This window comes from Miniopterus schreibersii, assembly GCF_964146895.1.
Source record: "Miniopterus schreibersii genome assembly, chromosome: 9".
NCBI lineage: Eukaryota > Metazoa > Chordata > Mammalia > Chiroptera > Miniopteridae > Miniopterus > Miniopterus schreibersii.
In genome coordinates, this window is record NC_138118.1 from 77509280 (window position 1) to 77531067 (window position 21788).

The 21788-nt window shown below is 47.9% G+C and overlaps 1 protein-coding gene across 1 annotated transcript; it reads right to left on the reverse strand.

The window, feature by feature from the left end:
- Positions 1–17757: 17757 nt before the first annotated feature.
- On the reverse strand, positions 17758–21061 carry NEUROD6 (neuronal differentiation 6). Its single transcript, XM_081146840.1, has 2 exons — positions 20678–21061; positions 17758–19375 (listed from the first exon to the last, which is right to left on the reverse strand). Exon 2 carries the CDS (start codon positions 19352–19354, stop codon positions 18341–18343), a length of 1014 nt encoding a protein of 337 aa, XP_081002966.1. The 5' UTR covers positions 19355–19375; positions 20678–21061; the 3' UTR covers positions 17758–18340.
- Between the last annotated feature and the right edge of the window lie 727 nt (positions 21062–21788).

A 21788-nucleotide genomic window follows, 5' to 3' on the forward strand; every position in this document is an offset into this window, starting at 1 on the left:
CTCAGTGCAGAGCCGGAGGCGATTCCCTCCCGTGGGCGCCCGGCCGCAGGATCGTCGCCTCTGCTCCGAGCGGAACGTCTTTCACGGAAACGGGGGGCCTCGGTCCCTTAGAGTGGTGGTCCCCTCGGAGAGCCCTGGTGCGCAGTGTCTACAGGTTGACCTGGTGGAATGACATTTGTGGATGGTGCTGAGTAAATAGAGCCGCAGCTGCGTTTCTGATAGTGACCTGGGCTGTGACCAGGATGCGCGTGTGCAGTGGCCGGGTCTGTGCGTCTGCGTGTGTGCACATGTGCGTGCTGGGAGGGGGGAGCAGTGTGTGAGCAGGCCCGTGGTAAAGTTCCTGATGTAAAGAAAGTCGCCGGCTCACAAAGGAATTTGATTACCTCCATCCATTACACACGCCCAGCGAGCGAGCCCGCGCCCGGCCATCTGTCATCTGTTTCATTTGCATCCCCAGCACCTGGCCTGTTTATTTCCTACGTTCATTTCTTTGCCGAATTCTTACGCTGCTTTAATAAAATACAGAAATGTTATTGTTAAAAGCCAATTAATTTACAACCCTCTACAGGGATAGTATTACTTATAATTCAATTTGGCCTCTAATGATCTGCTTTCTTGCAAAGTGACTGAATTCTTGTGTCAAAGATTAGTTATTCGATGTTGCCCTGCCGTGTGCTGCTGAGGTAGGCACAGCAGCTCGGGACGTCCCTGGCCATTAGTCAGGAGGCTGAAACGCCCCCTTGTTTAACTCCTTCAAGAACTTGGCTGCGGGCAGGAGGCCTCCAACGCCTCCCCTGTCCAAATGCTCGGCCCCTTTCTCCCTGCTCTCGGCGAGGCCTGGGACAGGAGGCCTGGAGTTGTCAGGGCAGCATTGGTCCTTAATCCAAGAACCTCCACAACCATATATTACCTGCCCGTCTTTCCAGCTCCATTTAGTCACATACTTTTTTTGTCGTTGTCATGAATCCTCCCCTGAGGATATTGCTTCGTTAATTTTTAGAGAGAGTGAAAGGGAGGGAGAGGGAGAGGGAGAGGGACAGAGAGATTGATGTGAGAGACAAATCGATTGGTTGCTTCCCACGTGCACCCTGACCGGGGCTGGGGATCGAACCTGCAACCAAGGTGCGAGCCCTTGACCGGAATCAAACCCAAGACCCTTCGGCGTGAGGGCCAGTGCTCTAACCATGGAGCCACACAGGCCAGGGCTTCACATACCTTTTTATTTGACCATTTTCATAGGTTATTCCCGATCCAGCCATTTTTGAGAATGAGGTATGGACAGATTTCTTCCCTTTCCTAAGTCCTGCCTTCCGCAGTGAACGTGGTTGGATTTCCCACCCGCACTGGGGGGCGTCTCCCTTATTATTACAGGATTATTCTCACCCGCACGCAGGCCAGCCTGCTCCCGCGGCGGCCGCCCAGGATGGCCTGGCAGCCCTCGGCCGCCTCCTCCGTACGTGTCATGAATGCGGTCGCTAAGCATATGGCTGCAGCCAGCATGTTCTAGAAACATCGGCTTAGGCCAGAGCATCTGAGAGAAAATGTATTCTTTCAGATTAAATTTTTCGCCCGCAGGAAAGCATTTACAAGCTGCCCATGTCTTTACTTTTTAACCTTCCCGTGTAACCCAGTACCTAGTGTGGACACTATTATGCCAGTTTTCAATTCAATTTTGATTCCAACACATGGCAAATAACACGTTTTAGCGGCAAATATATATTTTATACTTATATTTTTAGATTTTATTTTCCATAGGTATAGAATATAAATAAAAGTTACATTAAAAATTATGGCTATAAAGACTGTCCTGAGAAGCCTAATTAATTGCTGTGAAAAATATGAAGCTACACCATCAGTGAAGATCAGCACTAACTGAGTGAGGACACTTCTCAGTTTCAAGATACTTCTCTTGAAATCACTCAGCGAGCTAGGCCCGAGCACGAAACCATACTGAACTCAGACCGAACTCAGAGCCCCATTTTCACATGAAAGAAGAAAAACAATTTTTTTGTGGTCACAACAAACTAAAAAGCCAGCATTCTACACTGACAAAATCTATTTTTCCAAAGGTGTATTTGTCCTGCGTATACCTTTCAGTTTTGTGGGATGCAGTCGCCGCCAGCTCGGGGACATGCACACATGTGGCAACGACGGGGACGGCAGGGTGGCGGCCGTTCAGTTCACTTCCTCTCTGGATTGTGCTGCACACGTGGTAAGAGGTGCCAGTTATTCTACAAAAGCAGAGAAATGTGAACCGCAGTCCTATACGAAGCATTTTGGTTTTGCACATAATAATACCAAGGCCACCGTGGCTGGTGGCCCCCCCCCCACCTTATCTAACAGGCCTCCTGCAGGTGATCAAACTCACTGGTAAGCTCCTAAAGATGATCTTCCAGCTCTACAGTCATCCTGACTGCGTCTCTCCGGGGACCCAGTAAATCATAGGTGTTATTCCAAATAGCTGGTCCTGGGTGTTCGTGTACATTTTTACACTCTTTAGCTAGTAAACCTCAACACAAAGAAAATTCTATTTAATATGAGGTTGCCCCAAACCTTGGAAGAGTTGAAAATCAAGTCTGAGGGGACCAAAGAAAGAAAACTATAGAAATAAAGATGGGTAAATGTCCCCCAAATCTGTCCCCTGGTGGCTTTGGCTCAGACTGATATGATTTAAAAACTTTGTTTTAAATAATGAGTAATGCACATCCCCGAGTCACTGCTCTACAGGCAAAGCAGGGATGGGAACCCAATGCCAAAATATGGCCCCCCCCCAAAATAATCCCCGAACAACCCCATTTCCCAAAGTTTATTCTTCAGCTTCAGACAATGCATCATCAACCTCAAGAATAGGGGTTGCGCCAGGCAAGCTGCCATCTAATATGGAAATGCAGGCCGGCCACGGTACTGTGTCATTCCTCTGAATGGGATCACCTGCACCCATCTCTCCTAGGAGGAAATTTCAAACAGAGTTAGCTCCTTAAACCTTCTAATTAAAATGAGAAATCCCCAGGCTTCCATGACTCAGCCTCAGAAAAAGATTATTAGGAATTTAATAGGGAAAATATAGCAGCTCAGACCATCTGTGACCCAGTGCTCTGTGAGAATTTAAAGAAAACTGGAGGGAGGCAGTGCACACTCCAATGCACGCTCGAGGAGTACTTTGTAGGAGCTGCAATAAATCAACATAGTTAGAGTACAGCCTTTTTCAGATTTAATTACTGTTACATAATTATTAGCAAAGCATTCTCCTCTGAAACTGTAAAACTCATTACATCAAAAATCCCCAAGCTCCTGGTGGAATTTATGAACTAGTTACTTTCTTTCAAGCTCTGGGAAAATAGTGGAATAGAGTCCAGATTTGTCTCCGGCTTTTTAGAAGCAGAGGGAGATTTTTCTTCCCTCCTGTTTTGTGTCATTTCAGTAGGTTTCTGAGTTGGTTTTCCATGGATCCTTCTCTTAGACATCTATCTTCTTATCTAAAGACCCGTTTAAATGATTGTGTTCCATTCCAGTGATAAAGGGTATTAAGCAAGTAAATTTTAAAGCATGCTGACAAGGAGCTGGCTGATCTTCAAAAAAGTGAAAGAGAGGTAATTTTAAAGTGTCTGTGATTTTTTTTTTTTGAAGGCACATGTAGGGTCAGGAAAATCACAGCAAGTTGTGGGCCTCGTGTTGGAAGCCCAGTGTCAAGATGGGAGTGACCTGCCCTGAACCTGGCTGGGCGTCTCTTCCCAGCTCTGCGTGCAATGGCATGATGTTGATGGCTTGACAGTGGCCATGGTTGGGATGATTTACAATCAAGGCTTTTGCCTGCAGAGCCCATTGTTAAACACTTACCAGCACAGCACTATTGCTGTGTTCACCAATGACACAAGTGTAAATACCACCTGTATTCTACACAACCCTACCAGACATCCCTGGGATAAATTTCCATCCCGAAACACTATGTTGATCAGGCTTTAACAAAAATAGGTTTATTTAAAGTCTAGCTTTGGGTAGGGGATCTGTTTCTGGAAGCTAGAACACTGTGTAATGATTCCTTTGGAAGACAGGGGAGTGCCGTTGCCTGGGGCTAGCTAGTTTCTTACCCTATACTGTGTTACTGAGCCCAAGATTGGGACGTTCCTTCCACTGTGGGTCTGCAGCCTCTCTGGTCCTTAGCCCCTTACCTGCAGAGAACTGCAGCTGCCAAAAAGCAGTTTGCTCTTGCTCCTACACTCAGAATATCCAGCCAGATGTTTTCTGTTGTATTTGTAGGCTCTCCCGGGATTAGCTCTCATCAGAGTGAGAGAAAGATAAAGGCAGCTGAGGCTTAACCAGTCAGCTGCCTTGGACCTGCTCCCTCTTCTGCCCCATTTCCCAGTGACTGACTCTTCGCCAGCCCTGGGACAACCTTAGTTTCTCCCTGGCGACCCCCTAATTCACATTTCCTGCAGGGTCTCCCACCAACCACTCTTGCTGCTCGTAACTGCCATGTAGCCAAAGGAAAGGACTCTTTGTCCTGAACACGTCCCAGGCTCTTTTGTGATATTTTTTTCCTGATAGAAGAGATGGCCAACACCGCCTGTCTGTGGTTTTAGAGTTCTATTCTGATGTTCAATGCTGTACACTTGGCACTTCAGACCATACGTTGAATTCTTTTTACCAATCTGTCTTTAATCAATAAGAGCTCTCAGTGCTTATTTTTAAAATGTATTAGCCTGCTACTTCTTTCTAATTTGTGAATGGGATAGCTTTACAAGTCTCTTGGACTTGTACTTAAAGTTCTGTTTTCAGTGTTTTTACATTTGTGTTCCCTGGATACAGTCCTTCTATTTGCTAAGTATTATGTCTTTTTTCATGCTGGAGTTTCTCTTGGATGTTTGGCTCTTCTTTGCGGTCTGTTTATATTATAGATGAGGGTCTAATTGGAACAGTGTTGTTAGCAAGAGTTATTTCCTCCGCTCAGATGAAGCTTCCTGCCTGCCCATAAATTCGTGTTCTGATTAGAAAGCCCTGCTTTGCTGGCTGGAGGGAGGAAGAGGGCATGTGGACGCGACAGGCTTGCTTTTCGATTTTCAGGTGGTTTTCCCTTCTGGTTATGGAGACCAATTTCTTGGTGACCGTGAGTTTGATAGAACACTGCTTGCTTCTACTGCCCCAGACCAAACTTAGGCCCTTCTGGTCGGAATTCTGAAATCAGGGAGCCATCCAGAATTTAATCCATCGCCAAACGCCAAGGCCAGAAGAACAAGGCCATGGGTCCGCCTGAACTAGTCAGGGTCCCGTCTTCCTTCCCCTAGACTCTTGTTTCTGAGTTTGGCATTATTAGGGTTTCTGTTGGGAAAACTCACCAGGATGCAGGGGGTCCTCCCTTTTATTTGAGGTGGTTGTAGGTTTTCGGTTATATTTTCTCTCTTTCTGGTATATATTTGGGGGAAAGTTCTCTGTTCTGAGCGGCTGGTGCCATATTTTCCAGCTTTTGAGTGCTCCTGTGTATTTAATTTTGGAAATCTCTTTCTTTCGATGGAACTTTGGGAGAGTGGTCGCAACACGTGGCCTCAGCCAGCCTGAACTAAAAGGCTTCCTCTCTTCTGATCATTTCTTTTTCTAAAATGTTATCGTAGGCCCAGTGCTAGTTTTTCAAGTGGAGCACTTATTTCTGGCTCAGGTATAACTAACGTGTAACTTCAAACAGAACTTAACAGCAGTGCTGTCCACACTTGTTTAATGAATTCATCACATCAAATATTAAGGTGTGTACTTTAATTAGGACACGTAACAGTGAACTTGCCCATCTATTCCGTGTTTCCCAGCTCAACACTGAGGAAAATGCTTTTTCTCTAAGCTTATTATGGGGTAGGAGGCACATTAAGAACTGTTTTTATTTTTTAATGTGGTTCAAATGACTTGTATTAATTTCTTTTAGATTTTAGTAGGAAATTATTCTTTAAAAAAAAACCCATGGAAGCTTATGGCATTAATAGTCTTTTTAAGAAATCCTTGTGCGACGAACATCACACGTGATTCTCTAGCCAGTCACTGAGTCTGTGGCTGAAAAATTCTGAGCCTTTGGTTCGATGCCATATTTAGCGTTTCTTTTTCTAAAACATTAGCACTAATTTCTCACGTGAAGGAAGGTGTTGCAAGGGTAAAAGGAGAAATGCTAATATTTTGTTACTACGATGTGCTAATTTGCAACCCAATTGCATTGGAGCAGAAAACTCTTAAATGTATATTTGTAAATATCGGTTACCATTCTTGGAATCCTGTCTTACGGTCAAATGGCACATCGATTTCAGTTGTAATTGCCACGACAGTGAACCACTTAAGAGACTTGTCCTGCTTTTGTTTTGTTTTGTTTTTTGTTGATCTTCACCTGAAAATATTTTTTCCATTAATTTTTTTTTTTAGAGAGAGTAGAAGGGAAGGAGGGGGTGAGAGAGAGGGAGAGAGAGAGACATTGATGTGAGAGAGACACATCGATGGGTTGCCTGCCTCCCGCACTCCTGACCGGGGGTGGGGATCGAACCTGCAACCCGGGTGCGTGTCGGGAATGGAACCACGGACCCTTCGGGGTGCAGGCCGGTGCCCTAACGCTGAGCCGCAGCAGGCGGGGCGAGCTTGCTCTGTTTCGCCCATACTCTGTCGGGCGGGTGGATGCCATTCGGTGCAAATGTGGCCTGTCGAAGCCTCTGCCTCGGTGTGACGGTGGGACAGGGCTGGAGGCGAAGCAATCGGCTCAGCCAAACCTCCTGGCTGCCATCTGACCCGGGTTTTGCGCTGTCACCCTGACCTGGTGGAAGTTAATGTCACCAGGGCCTGCGAGGAAGGTGGGTGCCGAGCCAGGCAGAGCAGGAACTCAGCGCTCACTCTGGGTCAGGCACCGCTGGCAGCATTTTACGTGTCTTATCTCTTTTAATCCCACATCGACACCACGGGGGCAGGTGCCACTGGCAGGTGACATTTCCCAGGGAGAAAACTGAGGGCTGGAGAGAGTAAGTTGCCTGCCCAAGACCTCACAGGTGCTAAGCAAGGGAGCTGAGACCCGCACGCTACGTGGGATGAATCTAAAGCCTATGCTTGTGTAACCCTGGCTCTATTTTAATGAATGAATTCAGATCATTCATGGGCTTGAAAAAAAAAAATAACAGTTCTATTAAACTATCAGTAAGTCAAACACTTTTTAAGTTTACGTCAACTTTTCCTTTTATAAGTCTGACTGTACTGGCTTTTACTAAATCTTCATACTTTAGTTTATATTGACTCTTTCCTTCTACTAATCTGAATATATTGGCTTTGACTCAATGTTCAGACCCTCTAATCTGACTTAAAGAATGCCTTCCCTACCCCTGTAAACTCTCTGGTGGTCACTCTGCTTTTCTAGACCGTAATCCCATCTGCAAGGCTCGGGACAGCCCACCTTTGCTCGTCTGTTCCAACCTGACACCCAAAGGGCCACCCCGGTTGGTGGATCCTGGAGCTTCATGTGATGAGTGCTAGGGGGCTGGGCAGGGGGCAGAAGGTCTTCAACAAACAGAATGCAAAGCAAAAAATGCAAAATTAGGTCCAAAATGAATATTTACTTAAAGTGAGACAAGAAATCACCACACATTACAGATTTTTAAAAAGCCAGGAAATACGACAAATATTAAGAAATCCAAACACACACACACACACACACACTATTTTAGTAGTTAACTGGTTGGCAACTTCAAAAGACCTTCTCCCCTACATATTTTGGTTACATAATTGTTGATTTATCTCTCCATATAATTTGGTAATACAATTTATTACCAATTTTTAAATAGTTGATCACAATATCACCTTTTAAAACGGTCCTTCGTTTTTATCCAGATTTTCTGTGTGTGTGTTTACAACTGAATTTAACGCTGAGCAAATCAAGATTTTGTAGTTTCACACTTGCTTTGTTGAACATTCTGAAATGTCCTTACAAATGGCAGTAACCTGGTACCTTTGAGTTTGTCGCCTGTGCCGTCGCATCAGGAAAGGAGGGGGATGTATGAGGCGTTTCTACTTGGACATCCTGCTGAACCAGGTACATTCCCGATAGGAGAGAACTTCCGCTTGAGCAGAACTGGGTAGGGCTGGAACTTCTGCTTACAATTGTACAATCTGATCCCTGCACGACTGGCTCGCTCACCCTCGTGAGCACCACGCCAGGGACTGCAGGACACTCTCCATGGTGACGCGGCCTGTGGTGCCGACCTTCATTTCTCAGGTGAGGGTTAGGTCAGCACAGTTGAGCAGCAGGCCTATCAGAAAGCTATTCCTGCACCTAGAGAGCCAGCGCTAGCGTGAAATGACTGAGAACCACATGACTATATCCCAGTCACCCCAAACTGAATGTATCCCCAAGTCAGCTTCCCTTAGCTAGGCCCCTAAACTGTGAGAGAAAGACAGAGAGGGTCAGCGGGCCACAGGCCTCTGCACACACCGTGGACTAGGCTCCAGGTGCCAGAGGCCCAGACCTCTTCCTGAGTGGCTTTGAATCTGCTTTCTGGGCTGCTGACCTGCCGGACGATGCTTACTCAGGCTCAAGGTATGGCCAAGTGAAGCCAGGGGTAGAAAGAACTAGGGGGCAGCTGGCACCTGGCAGCTGGCCTTTCCCGCACTGCCAGGGTCCAAGGAGTCAGATTATTCTCAGTTGGAACTAGGCGTTGCCATTCATTACGCAGGCATACTCGTCTAGGGAGGAGAGCACATCTTTTATTTGATAGTTTGTTAGCTAGACTTCTGACTTAGATGTTCTGCAATGAATGTGCAATACTTGTAGTATCAGAATTAATAATGGAAAACGTGTTAAATGTTATAGCAAGCAAGCAAAGCTTTAAAAGCCAAACTGGACGCCTAGTTTAAGGTCTCTGGTGTGTCGAGAAAGTGAACCAGGACATCTGTCTGCTAAAAACCTTTGCCTCTGGGAAGAAAAGTTGAAGGGGCTTCAGGGTCCCCAGCTTCCCGAGCTTATGGGACAGAGAAGGCCCAGCCAGAGCTGCCCCAGCCTCTGGAGCGCGTGCATGCCTGGTAAGCAGGACACAGGCTGTGGGGACCGAGCAAGCGGAAGCACAGGTCCCCGCTCACGACGCAGGGGTGCAGTGACCATGGCGAGGGCTGACAGACATATGGCCCTGATGCCGCTCCTGAGGGATGGGGCAGACCACGGAGGTCTCGCAGAGTCAGGCCGCCTTCGGGTCGTGGGGTCAGGCCTCCATCTGCTTATGGTCACGTGGCCAGAATCAGCAATATTAGTAAAAAGCAATTCTTAGATGGGAGATAATGACTCTCTTCGGGAAGCGAGGAGCAGCCACGCTAAGCAGGACGGTGAGTGTTTATTACACAGCTATTTAAACTTGTAAGCACTGTTAGTATTTGTGTTACATAGCTCTTCGAGAATGAAGCTATAATTCGGACGCATGATTAAGAATATAATCATGGAGCCCTGGCTGGTGTGGCTCAGTGGCTAGAGCGTTGGCTCAGTGGTTCTGCGGGTTCGATTCCCGGTCAAGGGCATGTACCTCAGTTGCAGGTTCGATCCCTGGCCCCCGGTTGGGGCGTGTGTGGGAGACAACCAACGGATGTGTCAATCTCTCTCTCCTCCTTTCTGTTCCCTCCTCTCTTCCCTTCATTCTCTCTAAAAAGTCAATGGAAAAAATATCCTTGGGTGAGGTTGGAAAAATAAAAAGATACAATCACGGAAGCGATCACATGCCTTCTCACTGTTCTCCAGCAGTGTGAACACCTCCGGCCCCTCTCCACCTAGGCCTGATTCTGAGCCCGGCACCGGCTTGGACGGCAGGAGGGAGAGGCCACAGCTTTAAATTCTAAAACAGTTTTAAATTGTAAAGAGCTTGTCCTGCATAGGCGGGCTTGGGGCCATGGGGCCAGCAATCTGCGCCGAGGCTGGGCTCCCTGCCCCTCGCTCGCGGCGCTCTGCTCGCTGTACCCGGCCCCGCGCCCCCCCTCCCCGCGGAAGGGGCGCTGGGCCTGGTGTCGGCTCCCATCCCTGACCCACGTGGTTTCCGCCCCACATCGCTCCGGAAAAGCCGGGAGGGAGAGATCAGAGCCCCACGAAGGCTCCTCAGTGTGACTCCCTCCTAATGACCCTTTTCCAATCAGAAGGGAGTGATTTCCTCCCATCTCATTATTTTCCTGCCCAGCTTTCTGCCCTTGGAGCTGAGCCTTCCCTCCCATTAACACGCAGCTCGGAAGGGCACCCACTAGGACTTCGCACTAATCTTGTTGTTTTAGGGCCTGACCTCGGGCCAACCTTTGGGCATCAGCGGTTACTTAAAGGGACAGGGCTTGCATTTTTCTAAATGTGTTAAAAAGACATTAAAAGAGATTCTACTTATTTCTGAGATTCCCCCTGGAGAAAATAATACACACAGTTCTCTTAATTCAGGCGGTGGGGTGCCTTTTTGCACCGTCTAGATGTCAGGTTCCACGTGGTGGCCTGGGTACTCGGTAAGAAATTCGCATTTCAACTGATGCTGAGCACGAATTAGACTCATTCCCATCTCCCACGACAGGCGTAGTGCTTGATAGACACGTAAGGTATTTTCTGGGTACGGTATAAATAGGTTCAGTTAAACACACGCTTCTTGAGCACCTGCTGTGTGCAGGACACTGTGTTGAGTCCCATCCTGAGCACTGTGTGAGTCAGCTGCATGACCAGGATTTACAATTTGACAGAGCACATGGCTTTACGTGGACATCTATAGAATTTTAAAAACCTCTTAAAGTGAGGAAATATAATATGAGCAGATAAACGATGGAGTAGATATCCCAGAAAGTCATGTGCAGACTGGAAAAGACAAAGGGACCCCATGATTCAAACTGTCTTTCTCACATTTTCTTTTATTCTATGGTTCCGGAGCCCCTGTCCTTTCCCAGCTCCAATATAGTAAGTCACCCAAATCTGTCAGTGGCTCCTTGGGTCTCCTCCCAGGGCACCCCACTGGTCATGGTCTGGAGTCTATATTCAAATTGATAGATTTGCAGTTTGAAGATATATCTGATGTGTTTAGGTTTAGCAAGGGTGAGGAACTTTTTTCCTGCCAAGGGCCATTTGGGTATTTATAGCATCATTCTTGGGCCGTATGAAATTATTGTTGCTATGAAAAAGGCTCCTGGATTTATTGAATTTTGAGTCCCGCCTGCGGTTGCCTCGGCAAGGCCAGACCAAATGATTTCGTGGGCCTTGTATGGCCCTCGGGCTGGACATTCCCCACCCCTGGCTTATAGTAAAACTTTGAAGGAAATATAGTCAATCTTTAAAAATCACGAAACACAAATCATATTACGGTACATTGTCTCTGGGAAATACACAAGCCATACTTGCGTCGTCCTTAAAGAAAGATCTTGCCATTCTGTTATTAAAACATGTAAAGTTAGACATTTCCAGGACATTCTGAGCAGTGCTATGGAAGGGCTGTGGGACTAGTTTGTGAAAGACTTGAGTCTAATTTAAATTCCACCATATGCTAACCGTGTTAGTTTGGGTGAGTCGCCTACCTGCTCTACTTTTCCATATCCAAGACGAGTAATCACAATATGTTCAAGGGTTGCTGTGATAATCCACATAAAGTAACACAGGTATCACTCAGGTGGAAGGGATCACTACTATAACAAGTTGTGAAATAAACTCTTGGGTATAGCTCGGTTGCTTTTTCCCTAGCTGTTAACAGTTATCAATGTTGCATTTCTAATTTTCATCAGTAATCTTTATAGAATGTTTCTTTTCTAATGACTTCACTTTCTTAGCTTCGGATCAAAACATCAAAACACGAAAGGCTTGCTCAGAGATGGGCACCTAGGTCCCAGTTTGAGAACTGAAACCCTCCAGGATTCTTTCCCTCACCAGCCTTGCTCCCATTTCCAGTGAGAGCACCACTGTCTGGCCCAAATCCGAGCAAAGGCTTATGGCCTCTCTGTCTTCTCAGCTCCTGTCTTCTTTCCCCCACGGTCCCAAGAAAACGAAACACTAAAGGAAACACAAGTGAGAGACGTGTTCTCTATTCTTTAGGCTTACTGTTCTGTTTCAGGCCTGAGACATGAAGTGCGAGTATAATGTTTATTTCTCACCTAGAAAAACACCAGTTGTGTTTCTCATTCATTAGGGCACTTGAACTTCTTTGAATGGAGACACGACCTCCAGCAACGAAACACAAACTACATGTCATTCTGGCAAGATCAGGAAGAAGAGGGTTGAAACGCTGACCGATTCTTTTATCTCAGCCTTAGATAAATCAGATCGGTGGGTGTCAGGGGAAGGGCTGGGGGTTCCCCCGCTTCTTCACCTTCTGTGGAAATACTGTGAATGCAGAAGGGTCTCGGCTACTATTAGAGATTAGATGCTATCTCTTCCTCTCCATCCCTAAAGCCCTATGTAATAATAGGCCTATAGATTTGAAAATTTATTTGCTTAATATGATAACAGTAAGAAACCAGTCAAACCTTTAATTCCGTGGTTTGAAGGGCAGCTCTTCACACTTTGGTAGGTCAAGTGCCCTCTGACTAGACACGCTGGGCTCTTCTGTAAATGATTCAACAGAGTGACCAGAAACCCCAATTAAAGCCATATGGAAACCTACTGTGCATATTAAATTGTGTGTAGCAGTGTTAACAGCATCTTGATTTGTGGCTGCAAGTAATAAATGAATTATATTAATTTTGTAGCTGCAAGCTAATTTCTCCAGAATTACTTTTTAATAACCAAGCATCATGTTCGCTGGTAAGATTTAAATACATTTAGGAACAAATTTGTAGACTTTTAAGTAATCCTAGATTATCATTTTGAAAGCTTAAGAGTTCATTTAGTATTTCCCCTAACGCCCCATTTTTGAGAGAAAACAATTTTGCCCAAACCGGAAAACTTCGCTGATGAACAATGGCTGTGATTTACCCAGCGGCGGGCGCCTTCCCAGGGCAGCCAGGTGGGGGCTGACTTGTGGCAAGTGCCGTTTGCCTATTTTATGGGTGATTCGTCTTTATCACATAGCCGATCATTTCCTCTCCCCTGCTGGACTGGACCTGGTCATGCTTTCACGTCAGTGCAAAAGTTGGAAAATTGCGGTTGGTTGTCTTAAGTGTGGCTGTTGAGCTGGGTGGTGGAGCGCGTGGGTCCTGGAGGCAGATCCCACCTGGACTGGACTTTTCACCCCACTACTTACCAACTGTGTGACCCTGAGCTAGTTTTTGTGCCTCAGGGCCCCAAGGGCGCTGATAATAGTATGTACCCCCCAAGGTGTTAGGGGGTTAAATGGGCAAGTGCTCTGATGAGACCTGCCTTGAGGAAGCCACATTAAATGTGAGCGGCTGGGATTCTCTGGGGGCGAATGAGGCTGGGGGAGATGGGGAGGGCGCTGGCCGGGCCGACCTGGGTGGCATCCCTGAGCCACCCTGTGTTGTTCTTGGACAATTAATGGGCTTGGACAAGTCGCTTCATTGCTCTGAGCCTCCAGTTTTGTCTGTGAAGTGGAATTTTTGTACCAAACCCATCTCCCTGCACCAGTGAGAGCAACACATGAGATGAAATGTGAAGTATAACATAGTGCTGGGCATGTAATACTTTCAGCGAATATTCGTTAATACTTATTTCCTTTCTCTTCCATGGGAAGTAGCCTCATCTCCATAATTTGGGGGTGGGGTGGGGGTCGCAGCTAAGTCAGATGGCCTCTTTCCCTGTCAAAGGGGACTTCTGGCTGTAGGGAATAGTGGTATGAAAAATCTATACTCACAAATAATATAAAAGGATTTACATATGATTTTTAAAATATATTATTTTCACTACTTATTTTTCTTCCTAATTATATTTGATATTGTACACTATTAAAACCAGTTGGCCTTGCTAAATAAGCCATGGGATAGCCAGTTAGCTATCCCAGTTTAGCTAACTCACCTCCTAATTGTTGAGCATGTAGATGTGTGTGGGGTGCGTGTGTAACGCTTTCAAATGTTTAATATGTAACAAATAATATATGCATAATAAATAGCATATAACAAATAATATCTAACAAGTCATACATTGAATAAAAAAATGTATGAATCATACATTGAATAAAAAACTTCTGTGGGTAATCTACATGTGAGTAATTAGAATTATATCATCAAAAATGTTCAACTCCTTCACAGATAAGAATAATCATTATTTATTGAGTACTCACTATGTATGTGCCTGACATGCTGAATGATTTACATATAATATCTAATTTAATCTTTCTCTGTCCTTAGAGGGCGATATATCTTCCATTTGCGTATCTTCCATGCCCAACGCAGTGTCTGAACGGTAGTAGTTTAATAATAGATATTTATTGGGCGAATGGGTACTTTCTTGGCCTTGATTTTCAGGCCCCAGGAGAGCAGGGCTCACACCTAGCCTGCTCACACCTAGCCCTCTCCTGGCACCTGTCACAGCAGCTGGGATAGGCTGGCACTTCTGCACAGTGTGTTACCTGGGCCAAGGACACCCAGGCATCCTCACTACACCAGAAACTCCACAAGGTCAGGGAGCTGGCCCCTTCCTACCTCACTGTGTCCTCACAGCCTAGAGCAGTGAAGAGTTCTCAGAGCAGGGGCTCGATAAATGATTGTTGAGGAAACAACTCCTCTCATCGATGCCATAACTAGGCAGTGAAAATGTGGTTGACAGCTATGGGGCCGAAGCAACGGAGCTGTGATTTCAGAGCGGCATGATGGCGCCATAGACTAGAGGGACCTGGGAGGCTTCCTGTAGGAGGTGGCCTTGAAGCACGTGTGAATTTGAGAAGGTGGAGATCAGAAATGCAGACATCTCAGACAGAGGGACAGTCAGCACGAAGGCGGGCCGATGTGAGGGAAACAGGGTCATCCTCAGGGACATCTCAGAAGCCGGGCAGGGGTGGCGTCTTGGTTCCTGACCGTCCATACCTGTCTTCACCAGAAGCAGTAACATTTCCATGTGTACACTAACTTCTAAAATGTTATTTGAGCAAAGTGTACTGCTGCTTTAAGATAAAAGGTAGGTGAAAACCCCTGAAACGATGAAATGGGATATCGGGTTGGAAAAGGGAACTAGAGACCCCATACATCAGGCCTCGGGAGCCAACGAAGGATGACGGTCTGGGGACTGGCCTTGTCCAGCTATGTCCATTAGCACCGTGTCCATGGACAAGTGACATGATTTTGCTGATTCTGTTCCCAGTAAAAGAAGGATCATAAGAATTGTTACCTCGTGATCAAGTTCCTAGGACTAAACACGTGCATACACGAGAAATGTTATGTAAATTTGAGTGTGCTATGTGTTAGCAGTTATTTTTAGTTTTAATATGGAAGATCTAGATGAATGAAAGATTAAAGTGAGAACCACAAAAGGTGCTACTCTCAGGGACCGGTGCGTTGAAGCAGTTGGGGAAGATTAATTTGGCCTTGGGAAGTGGGCCAGAAGGAGGGAGGTGGGTCAGGAGTCAGGAGCTCGAAGGCTCCCTGATTCCCACTCATCTGTGGGGTCGGAAGGCGATGAAGGCACAGGGGTCAGTGCCACACACACAAGCGAGTGTCCCAGCTTCCGTCAGTCCACGGAAGGAGGGAGCACACTTGGGATGTGTGCATCCAAATATGGAAGGGATCTCATCATCTCTGGGGTCCGTGCCCGAAAACCCCACTGTTTTGCTTGAGTTCCTTGTGAACAAAGCTCCGAGAAGATGAGACGCTCCCATGACCGGTTGCTTTCCCCAGACGGCCAGCCAGCTGCTTTTCTCCCGGCGCTCCCCGGCTGCGGGAAGGGAGCTGACAGTGCCTCTCTGGGGCACCTGCTGGTTCCAGCCGGGGCCTGTGACCCTGCGAAGTCTCCGTGGATTTCAAAGGCGGTCTGGACCCAAAAGACACGGGAGCAGGCGCAAGGCAGTTCTCAGCCGGGCAGCAAGGTCACCTTGCAGCCAGGGTGGGGGGAGACCCTATCTACCCTTCTAGTGACTGAATAGAGCTGCCTTAAAAAAACTAAGCCGTATTCTCCCAGTTCCAGATGCTTCCTTAATTTCCTGCCCTTTGCTCAGACTAAAGAGGCCCAGCCGTGGGCCCACGGCCCCGAGACGGCAGGTTTTGTGCGCGTCTGTGAGAAAGCAACCTCGAGTCGCCCCAGTGTGGAGACAGACGGGGGACAGGACTCTCTGTCTCGGGCAAACGTCTCTCCATCCCTGGAAGACACACTTCCCCTGTTTCCCCGCCCCCCTGACCTCACCCTCCTGGGATCTGACGGAACAGGGGCGCGCACGGCCCTCGGAGGGGCGCGCACAGCCCTCGGAGGGGCGCATTCCTGCCCTGCCCGCGTCCCGCTGCAGCTGCCCGGTGCCCGGGCTCCTCCGAGCGCGGCTGCTGCGCTCCCAGGGCCCCGGCGCCGCGATGGGGGGGCTGAAGGGACCCTGTGCCCCTAGAGAATTGGGGGGGAAGGCTCAGGCCTCACGGCCTGGCTCAAGAAGGCCCGTCGGCCGTGGGAAGGGCAGGGCAGGGCGGCTCTTCGTGGAAACCGCCTCGGCCTCTGTGCGCCCCATTGCGGCCGACGGGGCGGGGGAACGGGTGACCCCACCCCCACCCCCACCCCCACCCCGTCCCGCCTCTCCGGGCCTGGCCCCCAAGAGGTCTGCTTGTCCCGGGTTCAGAGCCGGGTCTCTGGGGCCCGCCCGCTCCCCAGAGCGCGCAGCCCCTTCTGGGTCCGGGGAGGTCTGTGCGCTCACCCGGCGCGGACCCCGGGCCCCAGGGCGCCCACTGCGGGCGGGACACAGGCGGTGCAGCTGGGGGCGCGGGGGAAGGGGGGCGGGGGGCAGCAGCCGCTTTCCCCTCCCGGGGGCACCCGGGAGGCACCGCGGGGCCTGCGCCCTGCGGGGAGCGGCGGCCCCGGGGCGCGAGAGTGGGCGGCGGCCCGCGTGGCACAGGCTCCCCGGCCGCGGGACCCGTCCTGCCCGCGCCCCGCGCCCTCGCCCGCGCCCTCGCCCGCCTGGCAGCTGCGCCCGCCCCGGGGAGGCGCCCCCACGCCACAGGGCATCTGGAGCGAGGCCGCTGCCACCGGGGCGTGTGTTCTGCAAGGGGCTCGGTTCTGCTTAAGAGGGTGGCTCGCCAGGCCCGGTTCGAGGGGGCTTTTGGTGGCCTTTTGTCAGGAAACTTTTAATCACGCAGAATTTAGCCACTAATCGGCCCGACTTACGGAAAGGGCACGGAGCCCAACCTTCCGTTTTCAACACCCGCGCTGGTGTTTGCTGGAAATTTGCCACCGAGTTTCGGCTCGAGCTGAAGGTTACCAGGATTTATCATTGTTTCCCCAGGATGTTTAACCCTCATGGGCGCCTCTTCTTTCATTTAAAATACTTGAAAGGGAAAAAAAGAAAATTCTTGTAAGCGCTTTGGCTGTTTTGTTTAAGAAATTTGTTCCATCTCGTAGGGTTTTGAAAGCCAGGAATATTTGTGACATAGGGAGGAGGGAGTTTGGGGCACAGAAAGCAGCTGTGTACCGGGAAATAGTCCGCATGGGGCAGAAATATCACAGCCGATACATGTCCTTTACCAGTGTCCGTGTCTGTGGTTAATTGCTTTAAAAATGTGGGGTGGAAAAGCACAACTGTACATGGTGATAACAAACCTGCACCGAGGATTCCCCAACAATCCAACACAAGCGCTGAAAATGTGTCCTTTATGACGGAAATAATTGTTCCAAAATTATGACACCACCTACCCAAATAGCATGTCCCCTCCCCCCCAAATACCTGAAGAGTAGTTACCAATTGGCTGCATTTAGAGTTGTCTTTAATAAAGAGAAAACTGCACAGCTTTTGTTAATAAAATGCACCTTCCCAGATCACTGTCAGCTTGGCGTTCCTCTCGCTGTTTTAAATGTCCAGTTCTTCAGAGGCACATAATCTATAATTCCTAATCGTCATAAACACATCATTTTAGTCACCTTATTTTCATTGCATGCATTTTCTTAATTACTGTACAACTGAAACAGACATCGAGTTATGCTGTGTACAGGTCTTTATTCCACAGTATAATCTGAGATACCTTTTTCAAACAAATTAAGTGAATTTTAAAGAAAAGAAAACAAGGGGGGGGGGGGGAGAAATCCTCCCAGTAGAAACAGAATCGCAGTGCCTTACAGACGAAAGGAGAGGAAAAGAAGTTCTCGTAAGAAAAGAGATTTATTAGTACATAGAAAATCCCCACAATAGTTGAAACACACTTCGGAAACTAGTAAACACCTTAGATAGAGAGAGTTGTGCCAATTACTTGGCCCATAAGCATCTGCTTTGTCTTAATTAGACCGGGGCGGGGGGGGGGGCAGGTGAATGACCACTGTTTATTCTCATTTTCCTCATTAATTATGAAAAACTGCATTTAATTCATCCTGCATGGTGAGAGACTGGCTGCGCAGATGCAGGTCGTAAGGGAAGTGGCTGTCGGTGGGCAACCTGAACATGGCACCCTGCCCAAGGGGACCCCTGGGTGGCACTGCACAGTAATGCATGCCGTAATTGTAATTTTTGCCATAGTCCAAGGTTTCTTCTTGCTTCAGGGAGAATATGCCATTATAGTTAATCGAGGGGGGACTTAGGGGACCTTCGAACTGGGGGCTGGCACACTCAGGGGAAGTGCTTTCATAGAAGGATTCATACGCACTGCAGTAGTTATAGGGTTTCATGGACTTGGAATTCTCGAGAGTCCCGTGCCCCGGGGGGGTGGCGAGCTCAGGGCTGTGGTAGGGTGGGTAGAAGGTGGAGTAGGGCGACCTGGCGTGGTGGGCAGCCTCCCCGCCCTGCCCCATCAGGAAGCTCCTGGCGTTGAGCTGCAAGCAGCCTGCCACCAAGTTTGTAGTTGGCTGGGAAAGACCTTTGCACAAGTTCTGGACGAAGGTGAGCAGATCGGGTCTCTTGCCAATTCTTAGGATTTCCGAAAGCGCCCAGATGTAGTTTTTGGCCAGTCGTAGAGTTTCTATTTTGGACAGTTTCTGGGTTTTGGAGTAACAGGGGACCACCTTGCGCAAATTGTCCAGCGCGTCGTTGAGGCCGTGCATCCTGTTCCGCTCCCTCGCGTTGGCCTCCTGCCTCCTGAACTTGACCCTCTCCAGCCGCAGCTTGGTCGTCTTTTTTTTCCTAAGACCCCTCCTCCTGGGCAGACCGTTTTCACCTTCCTCTTCCCTGTCTTCCTCTTCTTCCTCTCTCTCGGTTTCTTCTCCGGGGGCCCTTTTGATGCTCTTTCCTCGAAGGACAATCTGTTTGGAAAAGCTGTCCGGCTTCTTCATTTGCTTCTGGTCCTCGCATTCTCTAGAAAACTTTCTGCACATCTGGGACTCGGGCATGACAACAGACTCATCAAACGGGAGTGTTAGCATGGTTCTCTAATCTCAAATTACCTGAAAAGATAGATGCCAGCGCAAGACTTTAAGGTGCTTTCATTTTTAAAGTTTATACACTTCCAACACACTGAATGACTTCATCAGAAAAATACAAAAACAGGTGAAAAAACACTAATTCCGGGACTAATTTTTTTTTTTTTACATTAAATATCATTTTTGAGTTTGGGCAGACTAGTAATTATAACAAACATTGACACATGCAATAGGGTTAATTTACACAGGCAAATTAGCAAAAGAAAATAAAACGAGGCATTTATAGTAATCCCACCACCATCCCCATTTCTCTTTGAATTTTTACTGGTTTGTAAATACACAAAAAAGACTGTGGAATTTAAGCAAATGCAAAACATGATATAGCAATGCAGAATTTCATTAGTTCCAATTCCCCTGAGGAGAAGATGAGAGGAGACACCAGTTTTTAAAATAAAAAGTGCTATCTCTCCATTTGCTGACAGATTTGTGGGTTTTTTATTTTTATTTTTATAAAAGCCTTAACTTTATTTGCTCTGTTATGTAACTGTGGGTTTAGATAAGTGGCTGTTGTAATATAGAAATTTAAGCAAAAATTAATCAGAGCCCATTTTAAAACCGATTTCTTTCTGATCAGTAAAGAAAAATATGAGCCAACACTATTTCCCAGCCTTCACACAAAAAAAGGGGGGTGGGGGAGGATTAGGCTAATTTGGAATAAACTCCTTAAATATATTTTTAAAAATGAAAATCACCGGCATTCTTTTAAATCCAAGAAAACGTTGAGCCTGCTTTTACATTTACATTCTTTCTGCACATAGTCGTCTGTTTACTGCCGTTCAAATTATCCTGGACACAAAACACTCGCGTAGTGTTTTTGTTCTACGAGCCACGGAAGTCTCCCTCTAGCTAATATCTGACAGGAGCGGTCCAAGGATTCTGACTGCAATTGTGCACGTGTGTTCAGAATCCCAAATGAAAGGGGGAAAAGAATTAGTGTTTCCAATGCAATCGTGGCTTTCGTTTGGTCAAGCAGCAAGTATTTGCATCTCAAGTCTTGAAACAAATAAGCATGTTAAAACAGAGACTTTTCAGGTGAACAATCTGTACACACACACACACAGACACAAACTCTTAGCAATGCCCACATACTTGCAGTGTTACACAGTAGCAGTGAAAGTATGTGATAATTGCATCCTAAGAATGAAATCTGGTAAGAAGTTATAGATGGCAAAGAGCACAGAAACACTACAAGACAGTGACACTGTATCTTTAAATACTTGCATGCAAAGCCAGTATCAATTGAAGTAATATCTTTATTTATATTACCTTAGGTTTTAATTTCATTCAATAATCAGTTTTCATTTTGGATCTTCCAGATCTTTTCAGGCTGAGTGTCGCATCGTCTCCTGGAGTCTCTAGGTCTGTGTGTATCTGCACTATCTCATTGATCTCTAAAAAGTGACATTGATGCCAACTGCCAGAGCTGGTACCCATGCCATCTGCTAGTGACGTCACAGGGCAGAGAGAACCATGTGATCCTCTCTCTTGGGACCTTCATTCTGCACTGATCATCTGGCATCCCTGTAAGTGGGTACCAGCGTTCATGCATCAACACAGAAGGTTAGAGTGATAGGGGGAAAATCTGCACGCGCCTCTCCCGTGCAGTGGGCGCCTTCCTCCCGAGCCGCTCCGGCTTCTCGGGCATTCTGTGGGAAGAGCTGTGTCAGGGCTCCGTTTGCCCCTGCCCACGGTGCACCGGGGAGGCGGTCGTTAATATTCCATTCATTTACAAGGTGGGCTTTTGTGCGAGCGACGGGGTCGTTTTTTATTTTTTTTTTGGTCATTGCTGTTGATGTTTTGCGAAGATCACCCACCCCCACCCCCATTTGTGCACCTGGGTACCCGGGGAAAGCGAGCCGTGGAAAGGAGCTGAGAGCAGGAACATTGGTCTTGAGATACTTAAACCAAAGTCAGATCTGTGTGAGCGGCCAGGGAGGGATCCGCAGAGGGCTCGTGTCCCTGTTTTGTTTCACGGCGTGTGACTTGCCCTGCGCGTCTGACCCACGGGCAGGACCCCTGTGCCGCTCAGGGCTCTGCAAGAAAAGACCAGTGTCCCCCTGCGCCTGGGGCCGTGAAAGACATCCTCACGTGCCCCCCTTTCTGCACTCGCAGGTACCTTTGGACAACTTTTCGGAGCGATTCTTCATGCCTGTGTCTGAACGCAGAGGCCGTTCCGAGCCCGCTGCCACGGCTGTCAAGCTGCCCCCGTGTCCTCCGCGGGGACTCGCAACTTCCCCCTCTGTCGTCCCCCGCGTCTCTCGGGTTAACTTGGCGCGCTCCTTCCCGGTTCATCTCAGCCACAAGAACCATAAAAACCACCGCGGAGGTTTTCGTCTTTCCCTCCCCGGCTTTCTGCGGAGTATTTTAATCAAAGATT